We start from the raw sequence: 15,059 nt of genomic DNA, 5'->3' as shown, positions 1-15,059 counted from the left end.
CGGAGGAAGCCGAGAACCAATTCACTATATGTTGAAGTGTTTACAAGGTTGGAATAGAAAAATACAATACAAAGGATTTTGTATATATGTATTCTGTGAAAAAAGGATGTGTTTGGGATGATCAGCAAATGAAGAATCAACCTCCCCTTTTATAAGCACATTTTAGTTGTTGTGAAAGCATGTAACTTAATTCTTCAAAGTCAGGCGTCGAATTCCAATTATCTAAATTGTAATAAATGTGGCCACAATATTTGAAATTGTATATGCAACCTTCTTTGATAATTGCAGCCTTCTTTGACAATTTTGAAAACATGTTCACAAGTATAGAGTCTCAGCATACCATTTAGGGGCCGTTTATCAAACTCTTCCTCACGTAAGCACTTACCATGTTACACTACCTTACCAGATGAATGTGGTAAGAACCAATAATCTTACCCGGTAAAAACGAAATAAGGAACAAGAGTCTTACCCGGAAAGTGAAGACGACAACTCTTACCATGGTAAGAGCTTATCGGATAAATTATTGCATATGGTGTTGTTTTGGTGGACTAAAATCTTACCCGATAAGTAAGTAATAGTGTTAAATTTTACAAGTAAGCACTTATTGAGTAAGTTTTTGGTAATCATCCCCTACTTGGAATTCTTTAGATGTTTCATGGGTTTTCTTTAAGTAAACTAAACTGACATGCTCTAGTTTCAACATTCAAGTATATATTTTATATTTTCTTTCAATAAGTTTTCATATTAAAACCAGAGATTAAGCATATAGATATAGATATAGATATAGATATAGATATTCATAATGAGAATCAAGATTACTTAATACAACTGTTTTTTAAAAATGTATGATTTCCTTATAATACCATAGATGCAGTTGCTCAGAAAAAGATTATAACCTTAACAAGTATTTGCTAATCAAGCTCCAATAAATGACATACTTCATCAAGGCAATTTAATTAATGTTGTTTCATTCGGAAAGTTTGAGTTGGTAATCTTACACAACTCACAGTCAAGGCTTCAGTGACAGCCAAACCAGATTCTCTTACAAAACACTCAAATCAGTCGTGCAGAGTTCCCAAAATGTCTTCATCCCTGAAGAGATGATACCTGCGCCAAACACCACCAAGTACTTTTAAACACCAAACCAAGCAAACCAAATAAATCTCCATGGTTACCAACACTCCAAGGACCAAATAGCTTTAAAAAGATTTCGTAGAAAAAAATTCCGAGATTTTGTGAAAAGGGAAGTACATTTGATGGAATGTAAAGAAGGCACATGTATACAGAGCCAATATTCAACAAACTTTACAGACTAATGGCACGGTTTGTCTATCTGACACTTTTGTTCAATTTCATGACCCAAAGAAGGTGAATCAATTAGCGAAATGTAATTCCAATTGCAAATGCAATCCTGTTTGATTTCCCACCATACCAAATCACACTTGTATTGGTGAAATCAAATATGATTTGCTTACTGATAGACACATAAAGAGGACATGTTATTTGTTGGTATCTTGTGAAGTCACAGCAAACAACTAACAACACAATGAAATGTTTTTTCGTGTATACAGCATTGAAATGCTTATATTTTTGTGTTTGGTATACATCCATATTACATAACGACACAACCCATATTTGGGTCGTCATTTTTTTCTTAATATCAACAATTGGATTATCGTGGTTATAATGTTGAACAATCTACTCACCACAATTTATTTTCCATTGCAATGGTGGCATTATCATCATCATCTATCATAAAGTTAACAGAACTAACTGGATTCATACGTTGCATCACGTGTGTATGTGAGGAAGGTATAAGAGTTAGAAACTTAATTTTCGTGTCATGCCATCAAAACAATCCACTCGATAAAAATTTGGACAGGGTAATGATTAGGGATGAGACTCGAGGACCATATTCCTGAATCAAAACCGGACCAAAACCGAGCCATATGCATGTAATGGTTCGGTTAATGGTTCCAATTTTACAACAAATTCAGAATTCGATTTTTCAGTTCCCATTTCCAAGATTTTCCCCAAAAAAACCCTAACCAAACCAAAATTTAAGGGGACACATGACTATTAAAATTTCATCTCTATTTTCTACTAAACTATCCATATCTTCTCCCAAGCTAACCATATTTTCTCCTAGACTATCCATATCTTCTCCATAACTATTCATATCTTCTCCAATTTGATCAAATAATTCGGCCCTATTATTTTGATCAAAAAATTCGAGCACCTCAAAAAATCGGCCCTATCACCATCAAAATAATCGGCAACTCCATGGATGAAACTCAAGTAAGTTTTTATATACCACAAGGTTTAGATTATGTTTGTCAATCATAAACTAATTTTTGCGATTGGTCTTGATACACATGTGAAAGATTTTCAAACATTATGTACTTTTGATTTATGCACTTTCACGATTGGTTTTGATACACATTTGAAATATCATAAACTTTTGGTTGTTTCTTAACCCACTTTCATATTTCGGTCCTAAGTAGTCCTAGTACCGATTTTCCTTACCGAACGGTACCGAAATTGTACATACGGTTCGGTTTTCGGTCCTAGTTTTGAGTCCCATAAAAATCGGTACCAACCGGTTCGGTATCCCTAGTAATGATATCATTATCAAGGAAACTGCACAAAAGTCTCCATAATGTCCAAAATTATAAAACCATTGATATCACTATAACCAAAATATGAGTTTTAACTAAATTATTTTACAAAAAACTTACAGTGAACCTAAGGTTTGATTTTATTCACACTTCATAGTTTTTGAAATCAGTAGTCACTCTAGATCCTATACGTTCGAATCTAAATTTCAACTCGAACAAGAACATTTGGTCCTTAAACCAACACGACCTTCCAAAATCTGGCAAAATCATGGCCACAACTTAGCCTACAAGTTATATACCATCTGCAGAGACCTTTTTTTGGGAAACCATGGACAACTGAGGGTTTAATTAAAGCCAAAAGGATGCTTATCTAAGGACTATCGTTCTAACACTATGGCACGAATGGATAAGGGGTCATCTCAAGCTTCCAAATCCATCAAATATCGCCTCAAACAACTATGATACCTCAGCTTACAGGAGCATAAATCCAATCAAATACCTTTCCCAACAGCCACATATCAATAGAATCAGTTTCTAATTTCTTCACTTTATAATGATCAATCGATCAATCACATGCCAACAATGGTATTCATACCACGCATATACAAATAGGAAAAAAGAGGGAAAACGTACTCTTTTTCACCGAGCTTTACTTCCATGCCACCATATTCAGGCAACAAGACAGTGTCTCCTTCCTTAACGGCTACCGGAATCGTATTCCCGGAGTTATCACGAGTTCCTGGACCAACAGCAACCACTTTCCCGGAATTCAACTACAACACCAAATCACAAAATTAGCGAGCTGCGGAATGAAAAACGAACCCAACCGTAAATCAAACGGGAGAGAAGGTGAAAAATACCTTGGAAGATTTCTCAGGGAGAAGAATACCAGCGGTGGTTTTGGACGGAGGGACAATCTTCTCCACCAACACTCTGTTTAGGCATGGAATCAGACGCTTTGCCATTGTTGGATGGATCGATTCGGAGAGTGAGATTTTGGCAGTTAAGTTCTCTAGGAGATGGGGATTTCAAGATTGCTGGTGGAAGGTTCTAGGCTTCTGCGAAGGCTTTAGGGTTTTGTTAGGGTTTATCCATCTGAAATCACCCAATCACAAGAGCCGGGTCGGATCGGCAACAAAATGGAAAATAATCTAAATACAACAAAATTTAGTATAATTTTTATTAAGTGGATGTTTTGATTGCTTATAAAAAACAATTTATTGACTTATTTAGGTGTAATATCGGTAATAAGTATTTTTGAGTGTTTGGATAAACAACTTATACCGGTGTCAAACTGATAATAAAAAGTTTTTGAATAAGTTAAACAATTCTAACTTATAATAAGTTGATAAGGACTTTTGTAAAAAAACATAAGTTATTTCAAATAAGCAATCCCAAACACCCCCTAAATGTAAGGACGTTTTCTTTTTTTCAATTAATGTAACAAGCTTTTATTATTATTCGTATTTAATACATATTTTAATCAGTTATCTATCGATCAGGCAGTATCAGATAACATGGATCGTCGTATACTTGTATTACATGGATTACCAAATGTCAATTTTTATTATTTCTTTAATATAATTTATTTTTATTTTTTTAAAAAAATCAAGATTCTTGCTTTTTACCTCCTCATTCTTCTACAACCGATTCATCTTCACATTGAACTCACTCTCCCAATCATTTGTCTTTCTTCGTTCATTGTTCAGATCTAGTAATATTATTTGTCTTCCTCTGTTCGGTGTAAACTACAAAACTTTGTTGTCGAATCAAGTGATGTTCTTCCCTCTACCTATTTTCCACAGGTCTGAGCGGTATGCCAGTGTCTTTTTTATAGATTTGGTCGACAACGTAATGTTCTTCCCTCTTCCTATGTTTCGTCTACACACTCTCAATATGCAGATGAATAGGGGTGTGATGTGCGGATTAGAGGTTAAAGCCCTTGATTTAAGCTCAAAAATCAAAACTAGAAGAAAACATTTCATGTAATCAGGAGTGCACCTACATAGACCAATATGGTGGCATGGAGCACCAGGGATGAGACTCGAGGACCGAATTCCCGACCCGAATCGGTAATGAACCGAAACCGAACCATATGCATGTAATCGGTTTGGTCATCGGTTCTAATTTCACTACAATTTCGAGTTTCGGTTTTTTGGTTCTTGGTTCCACGATTTTCCCAGAAAAAACCTGAATCAAACCGGAAGTTAGGGGGACATATGACTGTTGAAAATCTATCTCTGTTTTCTCATAAACTATCCATATCTTCTTTTATGATTTATTTATCAACATGTCAAAAAAAAAACAAATGGAGGCATTTTACATGGTTTTAACAAAACAACTTGAATTCACCTTGTTAGATTTATGCTAAATTTAGGTTCCATACCAAACCTTAAACTTCATAAAGCTCTCAAGAACGCCTCCTTTACTCCCAAATCATACACAAAGATACCTAAGAAAAGAACGAGGTTTGAGGGCGAAAAGAACCAAACCAAAGGATGATAGGTTAGAAGTTTATCTTTCAACTTCTAGGAGTCACAAATCAACAATGAAACTTTAACCCTCTTTTTTCTCCCCTCAAAAAGCTTCAAAAACCAAAACCATAGCCTCAATAATCACTCAAATCGGATAAGAAATGAAGAAGTTATGACCAAATGAAGGAAAACCCTGAAAATCAGACTTTTTAAGCATCCAAAGGCTTTTGGCAACTTGTGAAGCGACTTAAGTCGCTTGAAAAGTCGCCCAAATACAAAAATCAGCTTTCCAGCATCACAATCAACTTGTGAAGCGAGTTAAGTCGCTCGACAACCAGGTTGGCAGTTTACTTTTGTGTTTTTAAGTTGTTTTGTGACTTCTCGTGTGATCAAGTTTGCATAGGAGGTCTCTTAATGTCCTAAATGGTTTTTTTTATTAACCTGGATATCCAACCCGCTATGCGAGCCGACTAATCCCAGAACGACAACTTGTTTTGTCGGTGCTCTAGAGTCACCATATTTGAACCTCCATGACCACAAGGGGAATTTTATTTCTCCTTGGATTTAAACCTGGGACCTCCAAGCACTTTTGACCTTGGGATCCTAAGCTCAAACCAACTAGGCACCACACTTGTTGTTCCTGATGGTTTTTCACACACTTTTTATTCATCCCAACTCAACCAAGACCCTAGATTTAAATTGTCACAAACATTCAATAATGTCTGGAGACTATTAACCACAAAAACACGGGTATTACACGTGTTTTGAATAACCATTCTACATTCTTTTTTTTCTCAAGTTATCAGTGAATATAATTAGGGTGCGTTTGGTTTGCAGGAATGTTTCTGAGTGATTTGGATTTCCAGGAGGGATTTGGATTCTATGGGATTTGGATTGGATTGGATTTAAAATTCATTCCTGTGTTTGGTTTGCAAGATTTGGATTGGATTTGAAATCCATTCTTGTGTTTGGTTTGTAGGATTTGGATTTGGATTCAAAAAAAAATTTAAATTATTTTAATCATCAAATCTCTTTCATTTTATTAAACCTATCTATTTAACCAACAAACTTAAAAATTTAACAATCAAACATTTTCATCCAAAATACATATTTAATCAACAAACATTTTCATCCAAAATACATATTTAATCAACAAACATTTTCATCCAAAATACATATTTAACCACCAAACTCGTTAATCCAAAATACAAATTTAACTACCAACTTGTTCTTTCAAAACCACACATTTACCTACCTAAATTTTCATTCATTTAAAACCCAACTGACATAAGCTTCCCAATCCGCTTCTTGCAAATCCCAAAATGTGTTCACCTTTTCAGGGTCGTCTCTTATCAATGAAATTGCTTTAAACTTCTCTCGTTGGGCCAACGTTTGCATTTTTGATATCTCAGAAGTGAACAGCGAACGTTTCTTATCAAGTTCGTCTTCTCGTTCTACACCCCTGGTTAGTTTGTTCGCCATTTTCTCCAAAGTTTCTCCAAGTTTAGTTACCGCATTACTAAATCTGTCAGCCATGGGATCTACTCGACGTTTTCTCTTCTTACGACGCGCGGTTGAAGTTTCTTCAGATTGCATATTTGCATTCTCACCTTGTACATTGCTAGTTGCCATTACGTCATCGAACTCGTCATTCATGTGTTGTGTTTGATCTTCTGTACGAGCCTCCTGTTCCGCATCAACAAAATCTCTTGCTCTATTTCCTGTGGCACGATCTTTTCCAAATACAAAACAAAGATCCTCATAAAAAGGATACGGTTTGTTCTTCCATTTTCCCGCCCCTTTATGGACCTATTTCATAATAGAATAACATAAATATACATATAACTATGATTATATATTATGCAAATATAAATAGCAAGTTCTTTTTAGCATGTACCTGAAGATACGACTCCCAAACTTGGTCTTCCGCAACGACACAATGCTTCACACTATCGTATCCGAAGCCACTAGTATATGAACCATTTATCATGTCATGCACAACAGTCCAATCTTTCTTCATTATTTTTAACTTTGATTCGATGTGTGGTTTCCCTAAAATCCCGGAGCCCAGCAAAGATTATTTTAACGATTGTTCAAGAAATGTTAAATAACCCGATTTAAAGCCATTATCGGCTTTAAATGCTCCCGTATTCACCATAGTAACTAAAGCTTCAACGAGTTTTGTTTCTTCAATATTCGTCCAAACTCGATAATTTCTATTTTGACTCGTCATACCTACAAACATAAATGAATCAAAAGTATAACGACATTTAATTATCCATGTCCAAACTCCATAATTTCTATTACAAAACAAACATTAGATTTCAACAAACATGGAAAGTATGAGTTAAACAAACATTAAAAGGATGAGTTAAACAAACATTTGAATCATACAAATTAATTGGTAGCATTCCAAGAAGCAAACATAGATTGTGCTAAATTGTCCCTAAATGACGTCCACTCATTTGAAGTACCAACAACATTTATATTATCTCCGTCTTCKRCTCCATGGTCTCCGGTTCCCTCATCCACTTCACCGTCATTGTCAAGTGGATTTACTGGCATTTCTTGCATTATAAAATTGTGGAGGAGACAACATGCCATGATGATCCTAGCTTTTTGTTCAATTGGATAATACGAGTTATCTCGTAAGATTGCCCATCTTGCCTTCAACATACCGAAACATCGTTCAATAACATTTCTCGCCGATGWATGCTTCATATTGAAAAATTCTTTGGCAGTGGTTGGTTGGTGTCCATCACGCCAATCATTTAAATGATATCTTTGACCCCTATAAGGAGCTAAGAAACTCTCTCCATTTGTGTATCCGGCATCAACTAAGTAATAACCTAGTAATAAATTAAGTTAATAAACTATCAAAACTTAACTTGTTAATATATAGTAAACTATCGAAAAATGTACCCGGTCTTGGAACTTTTAATCCATGAGGCCTAAGAAGAGCATCTCGAAGCACTCGACCATCAGCAGCCGACCCCTCCAATCCCGGTAAAACATATATAAATTGCATATCTTGTGAGCACACCCCTAGCACGTTTGTCGCTATTTCATTTTTTCTTGTTCTATATCTAGGTTTGTATTCTTTTGGAACTATACATTTTATGTAGGTTCCATCTAAAGCTCCTAGACAATTCTAGAACCAAGAAAAAGAATATCATTATATTTTCATAATAATTAGACTTATTTAGAAATAAGTAAATTTTAAAAAAAAAAGTGGAAATACCTTAAACCATTTCCATCTTTGATCGGTAGAGTTATYGGGAACAGGTTCAGGTTTCTTAAGCAATCGTGGATGAAACCTTATTACGGCATCGCAMACTCGAGCAACAACTCTACTAATTGTTTCTCCCGAACGATGAAAACGACATATCATAACCCGATTCTTAACATTGTGGGCAATAATATGAAGAAACATGGCAMCTTGTTCTTCAATATTCATAAACCTAGTTRTTCTTAACCCTCYRTATGTTTCAACCATGGCACACAACTTTTTGAAACACGTTCGAGTCATCCTAATTTGCGAYATAGACATAGTGTCACTCTCATAAATATACCTATGCATTATTGAGGATCGGTCCACATTTGAAGAATAGTATCCAATTTGTTGTTTATCCCTTTGTCTATTAACCATAGTCATCCAAAGGGACACAAAATAGAGTAGAACAACATGGACAACTATCTTAAACCATTCCAATAACTCTTGTCTCTTTTGCCTATGTAAACGTCTTGTTAAACTAAGTCGGTCCATTTCCTGTCCAATTTCCCAAATTGTTAAGCATATATTCTTTGTTGGGTATTGCCATTTACAACCACTAAATCTAGGTATGAAATAGTGAAGCAGTCAAGTGAAACAGCGAAGAGGTAGAAATACAAAAAAAAAATGTTGCTTTCATACATTAATTAATTGATGCTAAATCAAGAAAAAAACATCAAACTTCATACATAAGCACACCAAGAAACAGATGCCAATCTTTTTTTTATACATAAGCATCACACATAAGCACACCAAGGAAAAAGGTACTGTCAATTGCCTTTTGGAGAAGAGGAGAGCATATAAATATGAAAAAAGGCAATTGTCCATAGCCAAGAAAGTGACCAATGTAGCTCCATAACAAATTTTGATTAACAGGCTAAGCTTTTCCATCGACCTTTTTCATGGACATCGAAGGGTGTGGCCTAATTGTAAACAAAATACATAGATACTGATGAAACCTATCATCATTTATCTCTGTGTGTGTGTCTGTATGCAACTCGAGGGAATTACGAAGGTTCATGAAAAACATAACACTGATAAGGAAATTATTGATGGTAGTCTTTCATATGTTCATATCTAAAACCAAATGCATGTAAAATTTCATGTGTGGCTAATTTATTATTATATGCCAAGTTCTTGGTAGCCCTTCACACAAATGCGTAGTGGGATTTGATTCAAAGAAATAATCTAACGTCTTTGACTAAAACATCTGAAAAGTATGATTACGAAACAGTTAGGGGATGTTTACCAAACACTTATTCGATAAGCGCTTACTGGTAAAATTTAACACTATTACTTACTTACCGGGTAAAATTTTAGTCCACCAAAACAGTATAGTATGCAACAATTCACCTGGTAAGTGCTTACCATGGTAAGAGTCGTCACCCTCACTTACTGGGTAAGACTCTTGGTATTTGTCTCGCTCTTACCGGGTAATATTCTTGGTCCTTACCATATTCATCGGTTAAGGTAATGTGACTTGGTATTCACTTACCCGAGTAAGCATTTGGTAAACGACCCCTTAGTATGATTCACCAAATTTAGTGACTTCCTGCGGTAATAACAAGTAACAAATGCCTAATAATGGGGTTTTAGCTTTCGCAAACAGATATTTCAAAGCAAATAGCTCTATAATGGTGAGGGATCTGGAATTTCAAGAGATAGTACAAAGTTCTTTCTGTGCATAGCATAGTAGAACACATCTAGAAACGACAAAGAAAATCAGTCCCTTACTGTGAATGTATGTTTTTACCATTTAATTATCAAAAATTGAAGCAGAAGAGATTATGTGAGTTCATACAACTAGCAGTACGACCTCAGTTCTATCGTAACATGCCATAGAAACAAGACAAAAACAGAAAAATTAGGTTTCAACCTACGCTCAAAACCTCGACCAAAATATCCACAAACAAACATGACTAAAGACAAAACAAATCGAAGCGATAATAAACAAACAGAAGCGACAAAGCGATGCATAACAATTTAGGTTCATAGTAAACAAAGAAAAACAAAACACAGTCAGTGAAATTTTGGTATGTAGCAAATCAATTGGTCCGAATCGTACTAGGTTGATGAGTTGTTACTGATTAAGCATCGTATACTGTAAAGATTGTAATGTAATAACGAGAAGATTGGAAAGGGAAGTCTTACCTGCTCAAGCGGGACGAAGAGGATGAGCACCGGTTCAAGCGGGACGAAGAGCAGAGAGGAGGAGAGAACCGGCGAGAGCAGTGGGGAGTTGGAGGAGACACCTTCGCGAGCAGTGGGGAGTTGGAGGAGATCGGCGAGAGCAATGGGGAAAGCGACGAGAAGTGGGGAGTTGGAGGAGATCGGTGAGAGTAATGGGGAAAGTGACGAGAAGGGGTTAGGGCATGAAGATTGAAGCGTCGAAGAGGAGATACCCGCCCGGATTTGGATTTTAAATCCAACCCATTTACTATGGATTTCAAAATCCCTTGTTTACGGGATTTTAAAAAATACACGGGATTTCAAATCCTGATGACTTAGCAAACCAAACATGGGATTGGAATGGATTTTAAATCCAAATCCCCCCAAATCCATTCCATTCCATTCCTGCAAACCAAACGCACCCTTAGGGTTCATCTTGCTGATTGATTTTATAAAAGATTCTAAAATGTATACGAAGATTAAGGCCTTTTTAATAGGAAATAGCAATTTTGCATAAGTGTGATACCAAGTTAGCAACTGAGTAGCAAATAACAATAATGGAAAAACAATTACCTAGAGAAAATAGGTGTTCAGACGTAATTAATGGCGTCGTCGGATGAATCCACAATGGAGAAGCAGAGTCGATAAGGAATTGATGAAGGAGAGTCAATAAGGGATTGATGAAACTTTTCTTTCAGACGTGTTGCAAATGTTTAAGGGTTGAAGCACAATCTTCTAATCATCTGTCAACTGTGTGATAAAGATTTCACAATTAAATTTCTCAAAAATACATGTTATGTCTTTGACAAATATGACAATCTCGCTTTAACATGATTTCGTCAATAAAATGTATATGTCATCAACATGGTTTCTCCCTTCACTGAAAATAGTTGTTTTATCTTAAAAGTCTTATCAGATATCAACTGGTTATGGCACAAACGGCTTTCTCATCTCAACTTCAAGATGCTGAACGAGTTGTCTAGAAAAGAACTCGTCACTGGCCTTCCTCAACGCTCTTTTGCAAATGAATCTCTTTACTCAGCGTGTGAAAAAAGAATCTCTTTACTTAGCAGGATCCCAGCGCAAATATTCAGACTCGTCGAGGTCTAGGTAATATTTGTATTTTTGTCAACTTCCTTTATTTAGTTGAGCCCAACAACATCAATGAGGCTATCACTGATCCAAGTTGGGTCAATGCTATGCAAGAAGAACTCATTGAGTTTGATAGAAACAAAGTCTGGTACCTTGTCCCACGTCCATCTAACAAAACCGTGATAAGCACCAAATGGGTCTATCGCAACAAATTGGATGATCAAAGAATTGTAACCCATAATAAGGCTCGACTTGTTGCTCAAGGATACAAACAAGAAGAAGACATTTCTCACCAGTGGCTAAACGCGAAGTAATTCGACTATTCCTAGCCTATGCTGCCCATAAGGATTTTATAGTCTACCAAATGAACGTAAAGAGCGTTTTCCTAAATGGAAAACTTCAAGAGGAAGATTATATTGAACAACCTCCAAGGTTTATTGACCCTAAATATCTAACTCATGTCTATCGATTATAAAGCTCTTTATGGGTTAAAATAGACTCATCGAGCCTCGTATGACAATCTTTCTACATTTCTTATCTCAGAGAAATTTGTTCACGAAAAGATTGACCAAACCCTATTTCTTAGGAAAGTCAAGAGTCACATCATTAATGATACCTATCAAACAAAATTTATTTTCCTCTTAAACATAAAAGTATTTTTTGTTATTATATTAACATATTTAATTATTAATAAAAAAATGTAATAACGAGAAGAAACAAAAAGAAGAAATCATTATTTGTTATTATATTAAAATTAAATATAAATATGTAATAGAGAAGAAACAAAAAGTATTTATTTGTTATTATATTAAATTAAAATATTTATTTGAAAATGAAACTCAATAACAAAAAGTAAAATTTCGTGGACGGCAGGATTCGAACCTGCGCGGGCAGAGCCCACATGATTTCTAGTCATGCCCGATAACCACTCCGGCACGTCCACTTCGAGTGAACTGTTTCTCGTTATAATATAGTTATTATATAATTATTTTTTAATTTAATTTGTAATTAACTCATCGTTATTCTCACCATCAGATTGGGTTTAGTTTTCAAAATTAGTAAACAACTCCTTTATTAAAACACAAAATTTTTTACCATACAAAAACTATATCTTTACCTATATCACAAAAACTGTAGATATTATAAGGGTACTCGTACAATTCGGCAAAATACATCTTGATTTTAATGTTTCATTTTATTTTGTTGTCTTTATCGATGTTATAATACGGTTTTATGTGGTATTGAGAAAGTAATTATGTTTTTTTAATAAAATATAAATTTAAAAATATCATAAAACTTTGAAAAAAATATCGTATCAAATTAACTATTTAAAAATTAATTTTTTTTTATGTAATTCTTTTAATTCAATTTTTTTTTGTTATAACTTAATTTAGGTTTGATAAAAAAAAAAAATTTGTTTAATAATATAATTTTTAAGAAAGATAATAATTAAGTATTCTGTTGAAATGATTATCCTAATTATGTTTTAGATTTTTTTTATATTTAAAATGAGATGTTTATCCTGTTACGATTATGAGTATCTGTTGTTAGTTACACAAATTCAAACATGAAGTTTTAATAAATTATACTTATGCACCTTAAGAAAATAGCATGTGGTAAAATAGTATTGATAGATAAACCAAGAGAATAGATGAAATGTTTGGATTCCACTGTCATATGAGTACTAACTCCTGATCATTATATCTGTAATCACAAAGAATGACATTTTTCATTGTTGCATATGTTTCATCACAAAAATTAGCCCTGGAAATTGAATAACAAACAAAAGATTGAAGAAAGCAAGGAAACGAACCTTGAAAGATGTTAACTCTGTTTGAATAAAAAGACAAAATATCGTAGAGAACACGTATAGTGTAAATAACTGAAATCGAAAACAAAAACAACAGATTGAAGAAAACTAACCCTATAAGCTTGGAATATGTCTGTATCCTGAAGAATCTGCTTCGAATATATATATGAGTAGAGGATGTGATAGAAATGAAAAATGATATGTATATTCGTCTAAATCTATTGAATCGTTGTCTAATGGAGGTTATCTAAACCTATTGAAATCGATAGAAGGATATGGATGAAGCAATTCGCCTGATGGAGATTATCTAAATCTATTGAAATAGATAAACGGAAAGATATGGGTGAAGCTGATAGATTTGAGGATTTGTTGGAAGTCGATAGATCATGGATGAGGAGATATGTTTTAATAGGTTGTACCAAAGCATTGAGAATTTGTAAACTTGAAATTAAGTAATTTAGCATATTAGTACATAATTATGAGTTGAAAACCTAATAATTTTGTCACTTATGTATGATAATTCTTGTTATATCTCACTACAATAAATATGATTTTTACTGATAGTATATTGACATCTATGTAAACCAAAATCGTTGACAAATTTTTTGTGAGAGTGACGAAATCGTCGGTATTCCATTATTAAACGATATAACTTTATATTGTTGTTTTCTTTAACGACCCCTTTTGAAATTCGTCGGTGATTTAAATGTATTAACAACATGCCATCGACAATCTTTTGTTTTTAGCTTAGCAATGGATTGTTTTGAGATCCGTTGGCCATTTTGGGTTGTTTTGTCAATAAGTCATATTTAGTTGTCATGAGTTATAATGTTTTTTTTATTAACCTGAATATCCAATCCGAAATGCGAGACAATTAATTATAGGGCGAACTCCCACTTCGTGGGTGGCTTGAAGTCATCGTATTTGAACCTCCGTGGCCATAAGGGATTTTTATTCCTCAATGGATTCGAACCTCGGATCTCAAGACACTTTTGACCTTTGGAGCTCAAACTCAAACCAATCGGACACTATCCTTTTGATTGAGTTATAACATGTTGTAATCATTAGAGTGTGTTTGGTATTAAAATATGATAGAACATAATAGGACTAGACATAATAGAACAAATAGAATGACTAATTCACCCTAATGAGTTTTGTTTATATGTTTTAATTAAGCTATGTAATTTATTAAATATAAAATAAATAAATTTTATAACGAAATATTTTTTTAGAAAGTTTTCATTAAGATTAAAATGACATCAAAATTAAAAGTTTATATGGTGTCTAATTTTTATTTTATACCTTTTTATGTTGTTTTAATATTATTAACATTTAATAATTTTAATAAATTAATCAAAATATAAAACTTGAAAGGAGTTAGACAACGGGTCTCTCCCTTCACCTAAAGGTATTGCTTTCGGTATCGAGTCTATCTGTACTTTTGATGATTTTGGGGTATAACGTATTATCTTATTTGAGTGTTTCGCAGAACGAGTCTTATTCACTTGTCTTAGAGAGTGAGTTTGGATGACGGTTTTGATTTAAACCAAATTATTTGATTTCATTTTAGTAACGATGGTTTTATAAAGATATCCTTTAATTTTTAAAAGCTATTTTAAAAAATG

At 34.1% G+C, this 15,059-nt stretch overlaps 3 protein-coding genes and 1 non-coding gene across 4 annotated transcripts; all 4 read right to left on the bottom strand.

Annotated features, from left to right (window-relative positions):
* Positions 1 to 822: 822 nt before the first annotated feature.
* LOC112527818 (10 kDa chaperonin, mitochondrial-like) lies at positions 823 to 3,707 on the bottom strand. The gene is made up of 3 exons (XM_025138632.1): positions 3,479 to 3,707; positions 3,252 to 3,391; positions 823 to 1,107 (listed from the first exon to the last, which is right to left on the bottom strand). The coding sequence occupies exons 1-3, from the start codon at positions 3,581 to 3,583 to the stop codon at positions 1,059 to 1,061; spliced, it is 294 nt and encodes a 97-aa protein (XP_024994400.1). The 5' UTR covers positions 3,584 to 3,707; the 3' UTR covers positions 823 to 1,058.
* Positions 3,708 to 6,355: 2,648 nt separating this feature from the next.
* On the bottom strand, positions 6,356 to 7,112 carry LOC112528470 (uncharacterized protein At2g29880-like). The gene is made up of 2 exons (XM_025139498.1): positions 6,990 to 7,112; positions 6,356 to 6,901 (listed from the first exon to the last, which is right to left on the bottom strand). Exons 1-2 carry the CDS (start codon positions 7,110 to 7,112, stop codon positions 6,356 to 6,358), a joined length of 669 nt encoding a protein of 222 aa, XP_024995266.1.
* A 377-nt stretch (positions 7,113 to 7,489) lies between these two features.
* On the bottom strand, positions 7,490 to 8,549 carry LOC112528469 (protein ALP1-like). Its single transcript, XM_025139497.1, has 3 exons — positions 8,334 to 8,549; positions 8,015 to 8,243; positions 7,490 to 7,941 (listed from the first exon to the last, which is right to left on the bottom strand). The coding sequence occupies exons 1-3, from the start codon at positions 8,547 to 8,549 to the stop codon at positions 7,490 to 7,492; spliced, it is 897 nt and encodes a 298-aa protein (XP_024995265.1).
* Positions 8,550 to 12,485: 3,936 nt separating this feature from the next.
* On the bottom strand, positions 12,486 to 12,567 carry TRNAS-AGA. The gene has a single exon. It is a non-coding gene; the product is annotated as a tRNA-Ser (tRNA).
* Between the last annotated feature and the right edge of the window lie 2,492 nt (positions 12,568 to 15,059).

The sequence above is a fragment of the Cynara cardunculus genome (genome assembly GCF_001531365.2).
Source record: "Cynara cardunculus var. scolymus isolate 2C chromosome LG 15, CcrdV1, whole genome shotgun sequence".
Classification (NCBI taxonomy): domain Eukaryota; kingdom Viridiplantae; phylum Streptophyta; class Magnoliopsida; order Asterales; family Asteraceae; genus Cynara; species Cynara cardunculus.
This window is presented reverse-complemented; position numbering and strand designations above follow the sequence as displayed.

Excerpts from the sequence above, each read along its gene's own strand:
- LOC112527818 (XM_025138632.1), bottom strand. The coding sequence starts at position 3,583 with ATGGCAAAGCGTCTGATTCCATGCCTAAACAGAGTGTTGGTGGAGAAG. Across the intron at positions 3,392-3,478 it reads TCCCTGAGAAATCTTCCAAG|TTGAATTCCGGGAAAGTGGT; the intron begins GTATTTTTCACC and ends TTGGTGTTGTAG. Across the intron at positions 1,108-3,251 it reads GTAAAGCTCGGTGAAAAAGA|GTATCATCTCTTCAGGGATG; the intron begins GTACGTTTTCCC and ends TGTTTGGCGCAG.
- LOC112528470 (XM_025139498.1), bottom strand. The coding sequence starts at position 7,112 with ATGAAGAAAGATTGGACTGTTGTGCATGACATGATAAATGGTTCATAT. Across the intron at positions 6,902-6,989 it reads TTTGGGAGTCGTATCTTCAG|GTCCATAAAGGGGCGGGAAA; the intron begins GTACATGCTAAA and ends ATTATGAAATAG.